At 45.6% G+C, this 18,816-nt stretch overlaps 1 protein-coding gene across 7 annotated transcripts in view; it reads left to right on the forward strand.

Annotated features, from left to right (window-relative positions):
• Nucleotides 1-18,816, forward strand: part of GRIK4 (glutamate ionotropic receptor kainate type subunit 4) — a 206,759-nt gene that overhangs the window by 117,955 nt on the left and 69,988 nt on the right. For all 7 annotated transcript variants that reach the window (XR_012766114.1, XM_075442330.1, XM_075442331.1 and 4 more), the window contains exons 3-4: nt 9,670-9,834; nt 16,854-16,951. Coding sequence is in view for 6 of the 7 variants with exons in the window: in XM_075442330.1 (XP_075298445.1) it covers nt 9,670-9,834; nt 16,854-16,951 (263 nt within the window). In the remaining variant the exon portion in view is untranslated. The remainder of the gene's footprint in view (nt 1-9,669; nt 9,835-16,853; nt 16,952-18,816) is intronic.

The raw sequence follows: 18,816 nt of genomic DNA on the forward strand, positions 1-18,816 counted from the left end.
TATAATGAGCTCCCAAGCTGAAAGTAAAAGCTGTTTGCCTAAAAGTTGTTCTTTACCTACATTGAAGAGCATTGTACTAGAAACCTCAGAGATTCTTTGGGAGAAGTTTGAATAACTTTTAAGGATTTTGTGGTTATTTTCTGTTGTGCCAAGGATTCTCCAGGCAATGTTTGTCACACCATGTAGGGATGGTCTCCAGAAGATGCTAAGACAACTTGCCTCGAATGGGGATGTTACTGTGCATCACTTCAGTCACTTAGGTCTCTGTAGATCCCTTCTCTCGAAAAGTAATCTAAGAACAAAGTGGGGCTGCTTTTTTTTTTTTTTTGCAAATGAGAGCATCCACCTGAGAGTTTAATGTACTGTAACTGGTGCACATTACCTTCAGATCTTAGTTCGTTTCAACTTTCCTGAGTATCTGCATGTTTCTTGACCTCTTCAAAATTGACATGGCAGTGTTTCTTTGCTTCGTGGAGGTATTGTGAGGACAAATATTTGAGAAACTCACAGGTTATGTTAGAGATGGTGGAGTTTGCAGGAGGTGCCAGAAGGCTCAGTGCTCAAGGCAGAAGATGGGCCTCTGGAAATCTCGGAGGTGTGGCTGAGCTGGTTCACCTCTAAGGCTCAGAAGTGACCATTTGGCTTGGGCACTGAAGTGCTGCGGTCCCGCATTCAGCTGCAGTGTGGATTCAGTGCAAGGCAGGTGGGCACAGGTACTGACTTGGGGTTGAACAGGAGCCACTCTGTACACAAGCAAGGAAAGAAAAAGCAGTTCTTTTCTGGTAACACATCATCATTTTATTAGCAAACTAGTATACAAACTGGGTTTAGATGAACTAGCAGTTTTCTGCTAAGATGGAGAGAAAACCATGTCAGAGTCCAGGGAAAATAAAATTCCTGTTTTGTTTTCCCATTCAAAAGCCAGGAGAAGAAGTCATCAGGGGAAAAAATGCAGTGAGCTGAAGACAGCTGAAGAGGAAAGGCAAGAAGATATTCAAGTAACCTATTAAATTGCTGAAGGCTGAGTGGCAAAAAATAAATAAATAGAGGCTCTGTAGATTGATGGATATTGGATCTGAAGGGCTTCCACATCTGGTGTGGCAGCTCTTTAGCATCTAATTTCAGTGTGACTCAGCAGGAAAAGTTGTTTGTTCTAACAGTAAAGCAAAGAGATGAAAACAATCCTAAGGCACATCAGCGAAGGGCTCACATGTCATTGTTTTATAATTGGATCAAACTCTTTCATGCAGTTTAATACAACTTGATCTTCTGCAGTTGGGGTGAGGTTTCCAGTGTCACCTTTTTCCACCCTTGTTCATCTTCTACTCAGCTTCTCTGTGATCACCTTCTACTCTTAGGCCACACTTTCTTTCCTTGCATATCTGTGCACCAGCATCTGGGAGGTGGTGGGAGGTAGGCAGTGAGGTTTCCTGTGGAGCAGGTGCATAGAGAGCAGTGACTCTAAAGGCCAGCTTGTTAGGGACAAATTATTACCTGAATTAGGAGCTCTGAATTGCTCTGTAGGATCTGACCCTCTCCACTGACTACAAAGGCTCCAAACATAGTTTGAATCTTCCATCCATGCTGTCCTCAGCCTTGTAGCATTGACCCTGGTCTTCATTTATCTTCATAAATGTTTCTTTTAATATGCTGCTGCTTCTGGAGGTTCCCATCTCCCAACAGCTCTGTTAATAGTGCTCACTTGGTTTTTGTGATGCTCTTGGATGCCTGCAGATTGAAGCAGTAGTGTCAAGTTTCAGTGGCAGTAAGTAAAAAGGCTAAGGTGCTAAACAAGGGTTTCTGAAGTCTCTTGGCGTATTAACTCTGCTTATTTGCTACGTGGTCTTCCAAAACCTTGAGGCGTCGCTTTATCTCTTTGTGCCTCTGTTCTTCATCCATCATAAGAGAATGAAAGTCATTCCACCTATCATTTGTCTGTCTCATATCTTCAAAGCAATTGTCATATCTGGTATCTACGTCCAGCATGGTAGGTCCTTGCCCTTGCATCCATCTTTTAGAGATATGTAATAGTAGCAATGGCTAATGATTTGTAACAAGAGCAGAGCTGGTGCAAACTACCTGTAAGCTCACCATATTAGTGGAAACAAAACCTTAGATCCTGTCGCTACTGCAATTTTTTTCCCCTTCTCACCTTGACCCTGGGGATACGTCCAACACTGTTTGCTATCTCTGTGTATGGAACTGATCAGCTGGCTGGGGGCAGCCTGGAACTGGGGCCTGGCACTTATGTACTCCATCGTTTGGTCTAAGGTGTGCATCCGCTGCAACGCGCTGGTGTTTGCCAGCCTAGGAAGAATCAGCAAGCAGTGCCAAAGCCCTAACATTCTGGAAATAGGGAGATGCTAAAGAAGAGCAAACGCCCCACAAATGCGAAGATCCCAGGAAGTGTTAAGAGGAAAATGGTCGCTAAAGGCCCTACTTACATAAATGGAAATCCGCTGGCTTTAGAGGAGCCCCAGATTCCTTTAATCCTGGAGCATGCTGAAGGTTCAAAAAAATGGCTCCCTCTGTAAGAGGCAAAGTGTCAGTTTTGCAAATGTGGCTCTCCTTACATCGTTGTCAATGAGTAAATCCCAAAGTACTGCAGAGTTGAGTCTAAGCTGGAATAGCCTGGCTGCCACTGAAATACAGGCACCTCAGGGGATGGAGCTCTGGGCTTTAGTGGTCATCTGTCTTGTAGGTACAGAACATGTTTATTGTGGGTGTGTGACCAGGAAAGTGTCCCATGTCATCTGGGGCTCTGTGTCCGTTTCCTTTCCTGTCTCCCTATCCTGCGGCAGGCTCTTTCCCACACTGGTGCCTGCTGCCTGCTCTCACACACAGAGTCCCACTGCTGCATTGTGTATTGCCATCTCAAATCTGTGATTAGAACTATAAATCCTAGCGGACTCTCCCCATTTGTTTTTGGCTTTTTTTTTTTAGCTTAGAATTTTATACATTTTCTTCCTTCCTTATTCTTTTTGTTTCCCTGGAAGTGGCACTTGGGGTTTGTGTGGTTATTTTTCTTCTATTTATACTCTCCACTGACTTAATTAAGTTCTTGCTTGTTTCTTGGTCTTGCGAAGTTTACTGGCCCCACCACGGCTTCCCAGCGCTGCTCTCGTAACAACCACAGCTGCTGCTGGTCACCTGAGACCATGAAAACAGGCAGAGAAACTTCCTCTTGAAACTCAACTTGACATTGTTGAAACAAAAGACAGACAGGAAAACAATGTTCCCAACTTCGGTCAGTGTTTTTAGGCTGGTTTCCTAAGAAAGTGAGATTTAGGCACTTAGACTGACCTTGTGTGGATATGGGTACGTGTCCATCCAGTAGCTCGAATTCTGTGGCAAACTGCAGTCCGGTTTGACAGATTGGCTTTTCAGAGATGCAGAAAATCTGCTCTAGAAAGCACTGTTATGAATGCCTCTTGCTGTGAGAAAAGCTTCAGGGAAACAAAAAGGCATCCCACCACACCACGGACAGGTGTGCAGAAGCAGGCTCTCGGTGGCTGGAATTGCCTGTTTTATTGCTGGAAGATTTCTGACACCCCCAGGGAGTTTTTCCGTCCTGGTGCCCATTTGCTTCCATGTGTCTTTGATAGCAACATCCCTGGGCGGTGTCCGCAGCTCTTGGATGCATTCAGTGAACAGTGCCCCACCATGCTTTCCTGTCGTTCCATTTTTAGCATTAGACCTTCACCTCCTTCCATTTTCTGTCTGCAAAACCCTGCCCATGTGAAACAGAGAGCCTTTCTTACTCATTCTTCCAGCCTGTCTTGCTGGAAGCCTCGAGCATCCCTTTCTTTCAGAACCATAATCATTTATTCCCTGCCTCAGCCCTGACCTTACACCTCAGGAAGGTTAAATCAGTTATTCCTACTTCTCCCTACTTTTCGCTCCTCATTTTTGGGAAGTCTTGACAGGCTTTTCAGGGGATTAAGTAGGACGTATCTGGTTGCAAACACACTATTTGAATTCACAGATCAGGACTTTATCCACAGCTGCAGCATGCTTCAAGTCTGTGGCTGTGGAAACCCATAGGAGTTTCCCTGTTGGCTTTAAAGGACCTCAGTTTGCTGCCCTGCTTTTGTACAAGAGGACGGCTTCAGATTGCATCACCCAGCTCTGAACAGGACATTTCCATTTCAGACTCCTTTCTTGTCCGTTGGTGCTTTTCTGCTTCTGTCTTCATGCTAAGGATGTTTGGCTGCCTTGTAGCGAGATTTGTATTCAGAAAAGCAGGTTATCTTTATCGGAAGAGCAGGATCTTGTCTCATTAGTGGTTTTCCTGCCCACACGTGAATCAAAGGAGTGAGAGGTGAGATGAGACCTGTCTTGCAGATGCCTGCTTTCAGAATGGTGGCTGAATTGTGCTCCCTCCTCCTGCCCCATTTTGGATAGGAGCAGCCATCTCTGTTTCACGTAGATGTGTGCCGAGGAGGGAAGAAGAGTCTGGCGGTGCTTTTACCTGCCTGGACCAGAGGGACAGTGTTTGCAGGGCACAAAGGTGAGCTGCCCCACTAAGGCATTGCATCCCAGCACTGTGACAGGTCGTCACCTTTGCAGACTCAGGGAGGACAGCAGAGAAGTGCGACGGCAGTCCCTGTCTTCCTGGAAACTCCTGGTCTCAGAGAATGTTATTCTGATTTTATGCACACAAAGCAATTATTAATAAAGAAGAGAAAAGAGATGCTGTGTTTCAAGCAGTAGAAACTAAAGCCCTCAGCTATTTGTATCATGTCTCCCCTTCTCTCTCTCTCCTCTGAAATCACTCTCTCTGGGTATCAGAAATGAGAGGGAAGCTCCATTTAAATGCAGATTTCAAATGCTGGCCAAGAGCAATAAATAGCCCTCTGCTATACTGATCAGACAAATATTATCAAGTCTCTTTGTGAAGGAGAGTTTATGTTTTTAGGTTTTCTTTTTCCTTGATGAGATCCTCTTTCCTCTCAGAGTAATAGCATATTGATGACTTTTTATTTTATTTTTAAGCAGCACTTCAGAGACTATAATGGGAACACAATCCCACCTGTTTCTCCACTGGAGCTATACTTGACAGCCCTGTAATGAGGAAGTCTGCAGATTTCTTACCCTTTACAGTACTGACAGCCTGAAGTGTTGGTGCCATGTTCAGCAGAGGGCAAACATGCAAAATCCCACAAAATTTTTTAATCAACTGCCCCTCAAATGAATCTGCAGCCTCGTGATTTTGGAGCAAGTTTGGTGTTAATGAAGTCAGGAGCCAGGTGCAGGTGGTCCGGGAGTGGTGGGCAGGAGCAGGAGGAGGGGGAGATATGCACGGCTGGGGTGATTCCCCCACTTCATCTCCTGAGCCTGGCATTCCCAAGCAGGACACCAGTGCTTAGTTTTTCTGGTATGGCTTTGATCTGAAGGGTTCCTAGTTGTGTGATGAAGGACGGATCAGCTCCAGTGGTATGTACTGGATCTTCTAGGTGTCTAAATCTGGTTGAACTGAAGTTACAGTTCTTAATTTGAGAGCCCATTCACCATGGCAATATAGAGGATTTGAGGACTGTGTTTACAGTATCAGTCAGAAGAGGTCGTAGGTGTGATCTTAACCTGTCAGAGGAAATACCTGAGAAATGTTATGGATGGCTTTATATCTTTTTAAGTCGGAGGGACAGGTTATGAATAGTGAAATATCATGTTTACTAAGCCTGTGCTTTGCTAGATTTGCATCTTCAAGCCACTGGACTGGAGATGGCAATTGTGTTTCTGAGTAGGGCTTTACATCTCAATGGCACGAAAAGAGTCTGAGAAAATGTAAGAATACTTAATAAAGTTAAGAGGGAAAGGTCAGCTGAACACTGTTTGTTGTAGCAGTGTATAAACCTCCCAGTAACATCTGTTCCCTGTTATTGTTATAAAAATGCTACTTCATTAGATCTTGGTTGGATCATGAATTAAGTAGCGATATGTAGTAAAACTTGCAATCGTATTAGGCTTGTCAGAGTGCATATGTTGTGAATCTGGCTGGCGGCGGGTAGCGCTCTGGGGAGCCACATGGCTTCGGGGAATGGGAAGCCTTTCCGCTTTTTTAGCACTGGTTGAAACCCAGCTGAGTGTGGAAAGGATTAAATTTTGGCGTTGTCTGTAAACTGGCTGGTGTACTTTATAGGATGAGTTGCTGTGTCTCAGCCCAGCTCCAGGAAAACAGCTGTATACACTGCTGGAAGCACACAAGCTAGAGCCGGTTGCATGTGCTGGGGGACGGGGCTGATGGACCCCAAGGACGCTGCATCTCTGGGGACCCCCTTGTCCAGCTCCTCTCTGGACAAGGCACTTGCGGGGATGCTGTGTGCTGTGTATCGGTAGGGCAGGGCTTAGACCGGGTGTGTGCTGACACACTTGCACAAACATGCATGCGGACACACACGTCTCGTCAGAGAGCATCGATGCCTGCCTCCCATCCGCCGTCGTGTCCGCCTGCCTCTGGGGCTGGAAGAGCACCGAGGTGAGGACGACCTGTAGGGAAGTTACCGAAATCTGGTTTTCTCAGAGGGCACTGTCACGTCATGTTGCATTTCTTTGGCTACCAGTAATACATTTTTTCTGGTTCTTGCTGTTAAGTCATTAACTTTGAGTGTTACACTTGAAATTTGCATTTGATGGAAATTTACAGTTGGGTTTTTGGGCCTTGTGTTAAGTATAAGGAAAACCTGGGCCTATTGAATAAAAACAGAATTACTACTACATAAAGGCTGTTTATCTGTCAGGATTGGAACATCCCATGGGAAAAGATGTTTCCAGCCAGTTCTTCCTGAGGAAAGCTTAGCCTCTGCCAGTCCTTGCTGACTTCACTTGGAGCTGTTTGACGCTACGTCCCTGTGAAATCCTAAGCAGCCCTGAATTGGGCATCAGAGTCCAAGGTGCTCCTGGCTCCCTCTGAAACATTTTTCTCATAATTCATAGAGAAGGCAGTCTAGACTGGAGACATTTATTCTGATGGGGAAGAGAGAAGTGATTTTTGAGGCCAACAAAGTTCAAAGACTTTGCTGTGAATTTTCAGGATTAAAGATTTACTTGATGCATCTTCACATATTTAATAGACAGGAATAGATGAAAGGGAATTTCTATAAAGATTTTCGTTCATACTTAATGATGCTGCTATTAGATGAGCTTTGGCACTGTGTCCCAAGACATGAAGTTTTAAAACCAACCTTTTTTGAAACATTAAATGACCTTTTCCATCCGCTAGCTTAAATAAATAAAGATTAGTGCAGCCTCATTACCTAGTCTGTTCTGGGGACTGGTTTAATATTTGGTAAAACTAACTAGTTTCCCAAAATGCAAGTGCACAAATTTTACTAGTTTTCTGTCGTATGGCCTGCAGGGAGGTACTAAGCAGTAATGTAGTTTTGATTAGTGGCTGGGCTCTAGGAGTGCCACTGCCACCTCCGTCCCGGGATTCAGGCTGTCTGGCTGTGTTCCTTTCTTTTTCAAAACCTGCCACTTGCTGTGGGCACGTTCCCCTTCCTTGTGTATTTGCTCCCAAGGTGGGCTGCAAAGTTCAGATTCAATCAGAGCTGAGTAGGAAAGAGGTTTTGTGGTTTGTTTCTTTTCTCAACTGTAGAGAAGTTTTCAAGATTTCCACAAATAAAAATGGAAAACCCTATCCTGAATAGAGACAAAAAAAAAAAAATCTTTGTGCAAACATTTGTGCCTAGGTGGCCTGAGGAAATTACTTGAAATGCTTCGGTTTTGGCTCTTTTATTTTTGAAATGTATTTAATGACACATTACTGGAAATGAATTTTGTTTGAAAACTTACAATTGAAGAATCTACTTGAAGAAGTTGTCTAATTTAGTGATTTTGAAGCTTTAAATTAGAAAATAATGACTCTAAGAATGCTGACATACACTCCCCCACCACTGATGTTTAATTTTGCTATGTCGGCACCTGGAATGTAGGAAGCATTTTGTAATGTTCATCAAATTCAGTACGTTGCTTTACACTGTCCTGGAAACAGGGCCACAGTGAAAAGTTTACACACATCAAACAGTTTTGTGTGTGAGAAAGTGGGGCCCATTTGGGACTTTCTTCTCTGTCTGCTGCTGCTGCTTCTCCTCTCCTAGAGAAGCGGCGAACTGAGCAAGCTGCTTGTTGGGGCACTTCAGTCTCCCAGCTTCTTTGTGATTAAGAGCAGTCACCAGCCATATCGATGTCTCAAAAACCTGTGATCCATGCTCCTGGCCTTAGAGGAAAGCACCACCTTTTTTCTTGCATAATGAGATTAAGATTAACTGCCCTAGCTCTGCAGATAATGATGGTGCTTGTGTGTTAGCGGAGCGGAGGAGATGGTGTCGCCTGAAGGACTGGGAATTTTCGCCAAGACATCTGTGCATTTCGTACAACGAGTATTGCTGTGCGTTTCTTTATCAGTACTTAGTTCAATATAGCTCCCATAAAACTGGGGAAAAAGTAGGAAGAGAAGGAGTTCTTAAGTGGGTATCATCAGGATGCGAAGTAAATCAAGCTAGCATAGACCACCGTTGCTTCACCAGTGGATTTGTTATCAGCTGATTTACATGTTTCACTCAGTTTTTCCGTGTTTAAAAAACAAATAAAACAAAATGTGCCACAGCACAATGATGCATTTCAAAGCTTCCCCAAGGAACCTAGCTGCTCTAGGTAGTTCCCTATTTCCCTGACACACAAACCAGCAGAGCCCCACTAATCCCTGCTTTGCTAAGCTACGCGGTGCAGGGCCTGATTCGGTGCAGGGCTGTGACTCTGTCTACACCTGAGCAGTTCTGAATGCCGCTGCTCCCTTTTGAGTGATTTTTGGGAAGCGAAGATAAGCATTGGTGCCTTTGTAATATACACAAGAAAAAACAACGCTGTTCTTCCCCAGGTGCAACTAAATAGCTGTGTTCTGGGAGGAGACCTCCTATTAGCAAGGATAAACTCAATGGGGTGCAGAAGTTGTGCCAGCTCATAATGAAACGCTGTGATTAACACTCGACTCCAATTTCTTTTTGCCTTCCGTCAAGAAAATAAAAATAATACCCCACACTATCTGCCTTTGCCTAACACAGATTTGAGTGGGCAGGCCCAGGAGCCGAGTTCAAGAGTCAAGTGCTTTCTGTTTGAAAAATATTTGTCCCTTCCCACCCACGGCTGCCCACGCGCTTCCTGAAATATTCCAGCTATCAGCACCATACCAACGCTTTCTCAAACAAGCGAACTGGGGCTATCTGGGGACGTTCATCCTCTGCTGGGATGGGAGGCAGCGCCGGGATCTGGGCAGCTGGGGGCTGCGCAGTTGGATGTCCCTCTCCAGGAGCATGCAGGGCGAGCGGGCTGACGCCGGTGCTGCAGCGGGTGCCGGGCACTGCCAGGTCCCCAGCAGCGCAGGTGGCTGTGTCGTGCTGCAGCGCGCCGGCAGGTACCGCAGCCGCTGCTGCAGAGATTTTGCCGCCCACGTGTCTGGCAAGTCCTGGGAGGTGGGCGAAGCGGCGGGAAAGGCCGCGCGTGGGAGGGAGGATGCACTCACAATAGCAGCAGTGGGAGCAGCAGTGCCAACACGGCGGCTGCTCGCGTGGCAGAGGAGATCCCGGAGGGATGCTGGGGACGGGGGCGGGGTGCGAAGCCGGGCCGCATCCCTGCCGAGCCTAACCACTGCCAACACTTTTGCTCCCGCAGCTGCCATCCTGGATGACCCCATGGAGTGCAGCAGAGGGGAGAGGCTCTCCATCACCCTGGCCAAGAACCGTATCAACCGCGCGCCCGAGCGGGTGGGGAAAGCCAAAGTGGAAGTGGACATTTTTGAGCTGCTGCGAGACAGCGAGTATGAGACGGCAGAAACCAGTGAGTACTCCTCCATGTAACTGGTCCTTCCCCAGCTGTTCTCTCCGCTGGCCTGCAGGAGGTCTCTGGCACGCTGCATTTGGTGCAGAGGATAACTGTGATAGTCAAGGCGGGTACACAGGGTAGAAAGCACCTCTCTGCTCCTCTCTCAGCACTTGAAAGATTGACGCGTTGTAGCATAGAAGTGGGTCTCTGCAAAGCCTCAGGCCCAGCCTGGCTGCCGGAACGCAGTCAGGTTTGGTGCAGGGGGTTTGCAAAGGCTGGCCCTGCCTGGGCGCGTTCACCGTGGGAGCACGGTGGCACGTGAGGGGAGGTTCAGCTTGGAGGGTAAGTGCTGAGACCAGTTTTCATTTGAGGATTTAGTGTGTTGCTGTGAGGTGAGCCCTGGCGTGGACTGAGGGGATCTGGGTCCCCAATAAACTTTGCCACCGTTCAGTTTAGTAGCTTGGGACAAATTATTTTCTTCAAGCTGTGTGTCAATAGACAGAGGTAATGATACAGGAGGTGATGCTCCTTTGTGAAGTACTTAATGATATGCAAATTAGAGACTCTGGGCAAGTTCAGTGCAATTAAGGTTATTTTTAAAACCCCACAGAATGCCATGTGTCAGCAAACATGATAGCTCTTCCAGTGCTTTAGATTGGCAGTAGATTTGTTTAAACAAAGTGAAGTTTTCAAGTGATGTTTAAAATTATGTGGATTAAGAGCTAATTTTGAAAGAGCAGTATACTTTCCACATTGCTTTCAAGTCCTTTAATGCAATTGGGTCTCTGCTATAGATGTTCCTCTAGATGCCCAAGACATCAGCCACGTGCTGATGAATAAAAAAGGAACTGATGATCAGTGTCCCAGAGACTTCTCAGGAGCCCAAGTGAAAGAAACCGAAAAGATCTATAATAGCTTCTTACTGTAAGAGGGAAATTCCTGTGGAATAGGATAGCTTCCCTTCAGAATAATTTCTAAGATGACCTTTGGAGTGCAGGAGAGGACTACAATTTTTTTATTACAAGCTGGCTTGAAAAAGCTGGAGAAATCATTTTAAAGAATAGGGATTTTAGACTCGTTTCCCAGTGGTTCTGTGTTCCAGCCACCTGCAGGGTATCCCAGAAAGGTGTGGTAGTACATTGTGATCTACAGTGGGCTGTTTTTTCACACAGCTTTGGTCTTTATTCTGCGCAGTACTGAGCATCCCTGTGCCTGGGAGGCCCCGTGGAGCCAGGTACCCAGTGCTGCTCAGGAGCAGGTCTCTGGGTAACTTGCAGAATGGGCTCAGTAGGCCTAAGAGATCAGGAGATCGCTCCTTCATTTCCTGAATTAGCATTTGCATTATTTATAGAAGCGTTCGGTTAATAAAGTGCATTTCAGCAAGTACCTGTATGTCTATTTATAGAGCCTGTCACCCATGAGGCGGTCTAGATTGAGATCATCACATGCAGCATCACAGGGACTGTTTAAAACAGCCGTTCTCTGCCTTTTTGGATCCCTTAGCTTTTTAACTTTTTCTTGGTCTTTCTCATCTGTTCAGGGTTGTGTGCATCCTGCTTTACCCTCATTTGGCACAGCAATAGGGCGAATGCAGTCTCGCTGGCGAGGTCATGCAGGAGGAATGGCAACTGCCTGTGTTATCAAGTGTATTCCCAGATTGCCCCCGAAAGTATCCCAAATCTCCCAGCGAGACTCCTAGGAAATGAGAAAATTGCTTGCTTGCCTGAGCCTTCTGTGTCTTGGAAAGAACCGGTACCATTTTTAGTTCCATTCTTTTTCCTTACTCATAAATCTTCTGTAGCAGCGTTTCTGTTGTTTAACTTTGCTTGGCAAACAGGCTCGATTGCCAAGTGACCCGAGAGCTGTGGTAAAGATCGTGAGCGGGATTGCTTTCTCACTTGCACCCCCTGTAACACTGCTCAGAAATTTTTCTGTTGGAATGTTTTTCAAGCAGAAGAATACTAATTTGCTGAGAATGAAGTATTATGCAAGAAACTGTTCATTTCGGCAAAGGTGGTGTTTGGGGAGAACATGGAAATGGAAGAAGTGAGGAAGAAGCAATCTTCCATTGCGAATTTTCACCTCGGAGTGATTTTCTTTGTTTTCTTTACTATGATTTATAGAATGTAAAAATTTGAAATCAGAGCAAGCTGGTTTCATTTTGGTGAAGTGAGTATTCACGTAATTTTGCAGTATGTTGTTTGCCTTTTCTTCAGAGTGAAAAATGTCTTGAAGCATTTCCTACAGAAGGAGAAATCTGGATTCTGCATGGCTCCGCTATTAATGTCACTGAAGTTATTCTTGATTTATACTGGTAGCGGAGGAGAGTCAGATCCTTTAACTTAAATTTCAAGGCTTTCATGGCTTTCAAATGTCTGACTTCTCAGCTTTAATACGACACTGATATTTGTTGTCACACATAATATTAATAAAAGCAGTTTAGATGTTTTAACCTGTGACTGCAAAGCTGTTATATATCTGTTTAAAACTGTTCTCAAATTTCACGCCCTTTGAATCACCCTTAAATATCACAGCTAGCGTGCTTAGCTGACTGATCTAGCAATGCTGTGATTATTCCCCATCAGTGATATTCCGTGTACAATTAGTGCTTCAAGAGAAGAAAGACTTTGTGAGAGTTACTTTTTATTTTAGTGTTGAGCCATTTTTCTTTCTTTTTTTCCTCCTGACTGACTCAGGCATCTTACTATTAGGAGGCCGCAAAATCACAATTGCTATAGCGGGTAAAATATGAGTCAGTCTTAATCACATGCGTGCATGATTTGCTATTTCAGCTTTATATGTGAATGAAGACAAACATTGGCTGTTCCTGTGTGCAACACTTTAAAGTCCTGTGTTTTGAAATGAGTTTGCAGTGAAAGGTTATGGATAAAGCTTGTTTTGCCATTATGAGTAAAGCCTTTTCTCTCTTTGTGTTTGATGTTTCAACTCCTTTTATGGAGATCCAAAATGACTTGTTTAATCATGTCTTTATCTAAAACACCTTATTCCTTTTGATGTCCAGGGAGGGACAGATTTTCTACTTGTCACCCTGTCCCCTATCATTTCATCAGTCTTTTAAGCGTCTTTCTGTTGTTCATCCAAACATCTCTGAGCGTGTCAGCAGTCAGAGTGAGAGAGCAACTGGGGGATTTTTAATTTTGATTTATTCACACTGATATTTCAAAGTGCCTGATATGTCCATTCAGTGACATTGGCTCAAATGTGCTATTATCTGTCCTGCCATTGTTGTGACCCTGTTGGATTTCACATTTAAGCCTGCTCTGGTTGTGGGTTCCTCCTGCTAAGAAGCATAAAGGATGCTGCAGGGAGCAGTCTTGGAGCCATGGTGCAGGATGCACTCTCTGTAACGCCATCTGTTTATGTACTTGGTGGTTTTTGTATGAGAATCCCATCCTGACCAGTCCGTGTCGTTCAAGATCCTGTGATAGGTTTTGCCGTCATGGAAATGAAGGAAGGTAATTGCATACCTTCCCTGCTCATTTATTTTCAATTAGAGGTAGGAATCTTCTTTGCATGCTGTTTGAAACCCTTGTATCAGGTATCTGTATGCAGTGAAAGAGATGCTGTGTTCTGCACTGTGGGTGGGTGCTCTCACCGGAGCGCTTTCAGCCGTGCTTTGAACAGGGAGAGTTTGTGTGAATGCTTGCCAAGTGCCCTGAGATCCCAGGATGGGAAAGGTACTGTGTGCCTGTGACTAAGTGGATGTACATACACATATAATGCGAGAGCTACTCATTTGTTGTTGTGCTTTTTTATGTTCAAAAATAAGCACATCCTTCCATCTTCCTTTAAAATACAACTTGCTGTTTCCTGGGTGTCCAGACTTGTACTTAATTCCTAAATGTACTTGTGGAAACCGTTGAACACGGCCCTTTCTCACTTACGTGGCAGGATAGACTTGCTAGTATGAAAGGAGGGTCACCGTTTTGCAGTGCAAGTTGAACACACACCTGAGCTTGCTTGAGGGCCACCTCCTAGCTCCAGCCTGCAGCGTGTGCTGGAGGGGGCCAGGGGACTCTGACCCCAAAAGCCCATAACTGTGCAGTCAGAGGTACCAAAATGGGACATCTGAGCTGCGCAAGCAGCAGAGGCAGAGAGCTCCACACAGAAGTCGAAAGGCAGCAATCGGCAGTTCACACCTCCAAGGAGCTGCCTCTGGGTGATGGCAGGAGGGATCCTGTCCTGTCTAAACCAGTGCAGGTCCCAGCAGAGAAGAGTGCACCCCAGAATGATTCCTTTTAAAAGACACATGTATTTTAAAAGTGTTGTTAAGAAGTCTGTTTGCTAAACCTGTTTCTTGTTTTTCTGTCCCACTGTCCTCAAGGATGTTTAACTTCAAACAGCTGAGTACAGGCAGTCCGTAAAAATGGCAGGAATGGGAGGTTTGGGACATCTCAGGCCTTCAGGTCAAGGATGATCAGTAGCACCCACATCCCGTCTCATGATAAAAAAGTTTCTAATGTGATGTCACTTCAATGTCCCATATTTCTTGAGGTACTGAATTCTAACAAACATAAAAATTGGACATGATTTTGAACAGAGGTAACTGAGTTTGCAGCAAAGATGTGTCCTGCACAGTTTATAGCTTACATGGCACCCTTGTGTTGAAGCATGAAGAGACTTGAGTGGCAGGGGCTACGCCAGTATTTGTGTTTATAGTCCTTGCAGTTATCAGGGATGAATTTTTGGTACAGGGCCAACGTTTCTACATCTCTGCAAGTGCTTGTCTGAATCTGCAGTGCCCATGATGGTTGCAAGGTTGAGCCTTTTCTCCCTGTGGAGACTAACAGCATCAGGTAGTGTTCTGAAATAGGAAATGTGTTTGGATTACAAGAGAACCAGATTTCCAAATGTGGTCGAAACCTTTGCCTCAGGCACCTCCACTTTGTTTCCATTCATTTTCCTTAATTTTACTGGATGTTTCACCCTTGGAGTGATAAGCCAGATCTTTTTCTTCTGACAGTTGTTGCAACTCTGTTGCTATGACTACTTAACCCACTTTTTGTTCTCCATACCAGAGATGAGAAGCAAAGTGCTCACCAAACTTTCCCCTGCACGAACAACAAAATTCTCCCCAGGACTGTTGCCCTAATGACCTGGGGATAAAGAGGATTTGGAGCAGCTCCTTCCTCCTAGATGCTGAATTGCAGAGCACCCGAAGGCTCTGCTGCAGCTGAGAGGGACTGATGAGTGCCGCTGAGATAGCATGTGGGGTTTTCAAATTGCTGGTGCTCTTACTTAAAAGGATCTTCTGAAGAGGTGTAAGTGCCTGTAAATTTTTAAGCATGGAGGAAAAGCCAGTACTGGATTCCTTTGAAGATGCCGCAGAAAAATATCCCTTGTTCTGTAGGAGATTGAGATGGTGGAGGGTGAGAGAGTATGGAAGGAAGGAAAACCCAAGAGAAGGTGTTTGCGTATCATTGGCACTTTCTGTAAGAAGTCAGAGCCATCGGTATGTATGGGGCCTAGTAGTATATGGAGATTTTCCTTCAAATAGCACTTGGAGAGAAGTGAAACCAGTTCCTCAGATTGAGAAACTAAGTCCTCAGCTTTTGGCCTCATATTTCAGTCGTCTTCTGCAGAAAACAGATTGTAGGCATTCATGTGCTGAATGCTACACTCAACCCCATAGCTTGCTGTTCTGAAAAAAAACCACAAGTGCAGTATAGGCTCTCATTTAACGTCTGGTCTTGATTTAAAGACCTGAAGTTGCTAGAAAACCTGCTCTGATATGTAGTACGACGGTTTTCATGATGAATTCCCTTCACTACAAAAAGTACACTCTGGTTTGAAATTTTCTAGCTCCTTTTTTCCAGCCGCTGAATCTAGATAACTTTTTACAACCATCACAAAAGCTTGTCTGAGATGTAAGCCAGGGACCTGAAGTGAGGATGGTGCTCTGAAACAGACCGGCCATTTGATACTGAAGAGGCACTATCTTTAAAATCTCAGCTTTGTGATAACGGTGGATTAGTTTTTACATATGAAAAAGTTGTGAGCTTGCTCTTGCCAGAACTGATAAGTATTTGCGGTGCCTCCTTTCTCCCCGATGGTATTCTCTTTCTTTAGAAAGCAGTCACTTGGTGCCAGTTGAGCAAATGTGGCTTTGTCTGTCTAGGGAGAAAGGAGCCAAGTGCCTGGTGATGCTGAGGCAGGTCTGGTATTTCAGAATAAGCTGTGGCCAGCACATGTTCAGACGAGCCTGTCTGAGTCTGGGCATTCAGGGGCGAGGGGCTCTCGCTGTCTGTTCGTGAGGCTTTGCCTGCACAAGCGGCTCTGGAGGAGCGTTTCTGAGCGACATGGCTGGTTGGGATGGCAGTGGGGAGGTGCCACCAGCTGGAGTAGTCCTTGGATTGACATTTGGCTAAATTTGGACCATGAATTAAAAGGACCAAAGGTTGCAGTTTAACCCAGGAAGCTTGAGGGAAGAAATTTAACTTCTTCATTTTGTCAGGATCTTTTTATTGTTCTGCTAACCTTGGTGGCACGGAGCCAGAAGATTAACTACTGCCAGAAAAAAACCCCAACAAACACACACATGAAAAGCAGTAATACGATCCTTATTACTACCACTGAGCTCTGCAGAGGATGAGGGAAGAAATTCATACAAGTTTGTTTGCTGCTCGTGTATGCTTTGAAGCTAGGTCACTGCTGTGTTTAGTATCTTCCATAAACTTTGGTTAATGTTTTATCTTGGATAATAGCAGATAGGGCCAAGAAAGGATGTTATAAGACAGAGACCCCGGTTCTGAGTCAGAGAACCAGGGCTTTGGGGAGAGTTCAGGTGGGATTTAGAAAGTCTGGGGGAAGACAGAGAGGAGGGTGTCACAGGCAGGGTGGCAGTGTTCAGAGGGAATAGAGGAATTTTGGGGGATGTAAATGGCAGGGAGTATGTTGTGGGAAGGAGATGATACTGTGTCCTTAGTAAGGTGCAGCAGGTACTGTAAGCATGACCATCTGCTGGAAACTGAGGATGAAGTCTAATGCGTGTTTCCTCTCTCCATTGCCCACAGTGTGCCAGATTCTCCCCAAAGGAGTGGTAGGTGTCCTGGGACCTTCCTCAAGCCCAGCCTCGAGCTCTATTATCAGCAATATCTGTGGGGAGAAAGAGGTAAGTGGAAAGGTTCTGTGTTGGAGTAAGTCTATGCCCTTGCACTGGCGGACTTGGCCACAAGGCCCTAGTGCCCGGCGGCTGCCCTGGGATGGAAGTGTGATGCCAGAGCCCAGGGTTCCTTCCTCCGGGCAACTCGTGGCAGGCCTGGGGTGAGAGCGGAGTCTCTCGCTGTGGGTAAGGGGCACCACAGAGATCCTGACCCATTCCCCAGCCCCTGCCTTCTGCACATTATCCTTCAAACCAAAGATGCTCTCAGTGGGCTCTGGTCGCAGCAGTGCTTCCCACTGGCTTCTGCCTCATGCCCGGGCTCCCTGGGAACACAGCATTTTGCTGGTGATTTAGTAAGTGTGAATTAGGTTTTTAATTTACCACTACACTGAGCAGCGGTGTCTCCTGTGCAGACCCCATGTAGAAGTGCTTTCTGCAGCCTTGAAGGGTTCGTTGAGACTGCTGCGTCTCTGCCAAGTCCCAGCCACAGCAGCACAGCTCGCTGCAGCTGCATCTTCCAGCTCTGCCTTATGCTGCCTTCTCCCTCACCTTTGCCTATTGTAGTTCTTGTTCAAGTCTGAGTCTTTGTTTCTCAGCCATCATTTCTGTGTACGCCACCTCTCCTTTCCAGCTGGCTCCCCAAACCCTCTCCAGCTGATGTCCACGTGCCTTAGCATCCCCGGTGTATTCTGTCCTCATGTCCCAGCTGCAAGGCAGAGCAGGGATGTTACCTCCATTAGACGGGGGCAGTGAGGTACCCATCTATGGTACTCCGGGACATCCTTGGCAAAGATGACATGCTGTCGTCATCTTACCTGCTATATTGTCCTTACCATGATCCGCTTTGGCTTCTAATGATCAGAGTTGACAAGCCTGGTTTATCACCCCTTCTCCTAATGCATATATTCTTGCAGCTTCTTCCTTTTACATTTCCCCTTTCTTTTCTGCCTCCCTTGTCCTTGTCATCTGTATCACCTTTCACTTCAGCTTCCTTCACATGCAACACTGATGTGAACCATGTCCCCACTGACTGAGGGGTGCAAAAACCTCAGCTTGCCCTGGTGGATGCACATCCCGGCCAAAGTTCCCAGGTGTGACGTGACATTGTGCACATACCTGGAAAGCTGCACCACTTTCTGTTTGCTGTTGTTCCATCAAAGCAAACCCTTTTTATCTGTGTCCAGACTATGTGCCTGATTTAATATTTTATAAGCCTTGAACCATCTTACACTGATCTGGCTCTGCTCTCGGGAAAAGCAATTGAGTTCTCTTCTCATAGTTCATCCCTTTAAAGCCAGATAACATCTTTCAGCCTTTTAGTGGTCTCTCTCTGGAGCCCAGCCTCCAAGGAGGGGAGCGCCTGGAACTAAGCACTGTAAATAACTTGCATTCGCAAATGTCTGCTGTTCTTTGTTCCCTGAGAATTAGAAGTATTGAAGAGATGGATGAGACCTTTTAGACCTAGTGCTCTGGGCTACAGCAGGATGGGTCTCTTGGGAGTATTTTGTAGCACTTTCACCAGTTAAATGTCCCAGATGTGCTCCATCCCAGTCAAAGGCAGCTCTGCAGTAACAGATTGCAAGTGCTTTCCCCCTGAAATTTGTATTCAGTCTGAGTCTCTGATGTAAGTCTCTTCATTTTTTTTTTTTTTCCAGAAATGAAAGGTGAGTGCTAGTGCACTTCTAAGGTGTTTGATTCTCAAGCTTGATCTCGGCTGCCCTCCTAGTGATGTAAACCTGCAGTAACTCCCTGCGATTTATATCACTGTAGGGTCAGTTGGTGCCGATGTGTTAAACGTGATAGAGCAACCCAACCAGAGCCACTGTACTTACAGCCATCCATCAGGTAAAGGATAGTGTCCCCATTTTACCACC

The sequence above is a fragment of the Opisthocomus hoazin genome, chromosome 24, assembly GCF_030867145.1.
Source record: "Opisthocomus hoazin isolate bOpiHoa1 chromosome 24, bOpiHoa1.hap1, whole genome shotgun sequence".
Classification (NCBI taxonomy): Eukaryota; Metazoa; Chordata; class Aves; order Opisthocomiformes; family Opisthocomidae; genus Opisthocomus; species Opisthocomus hoazin.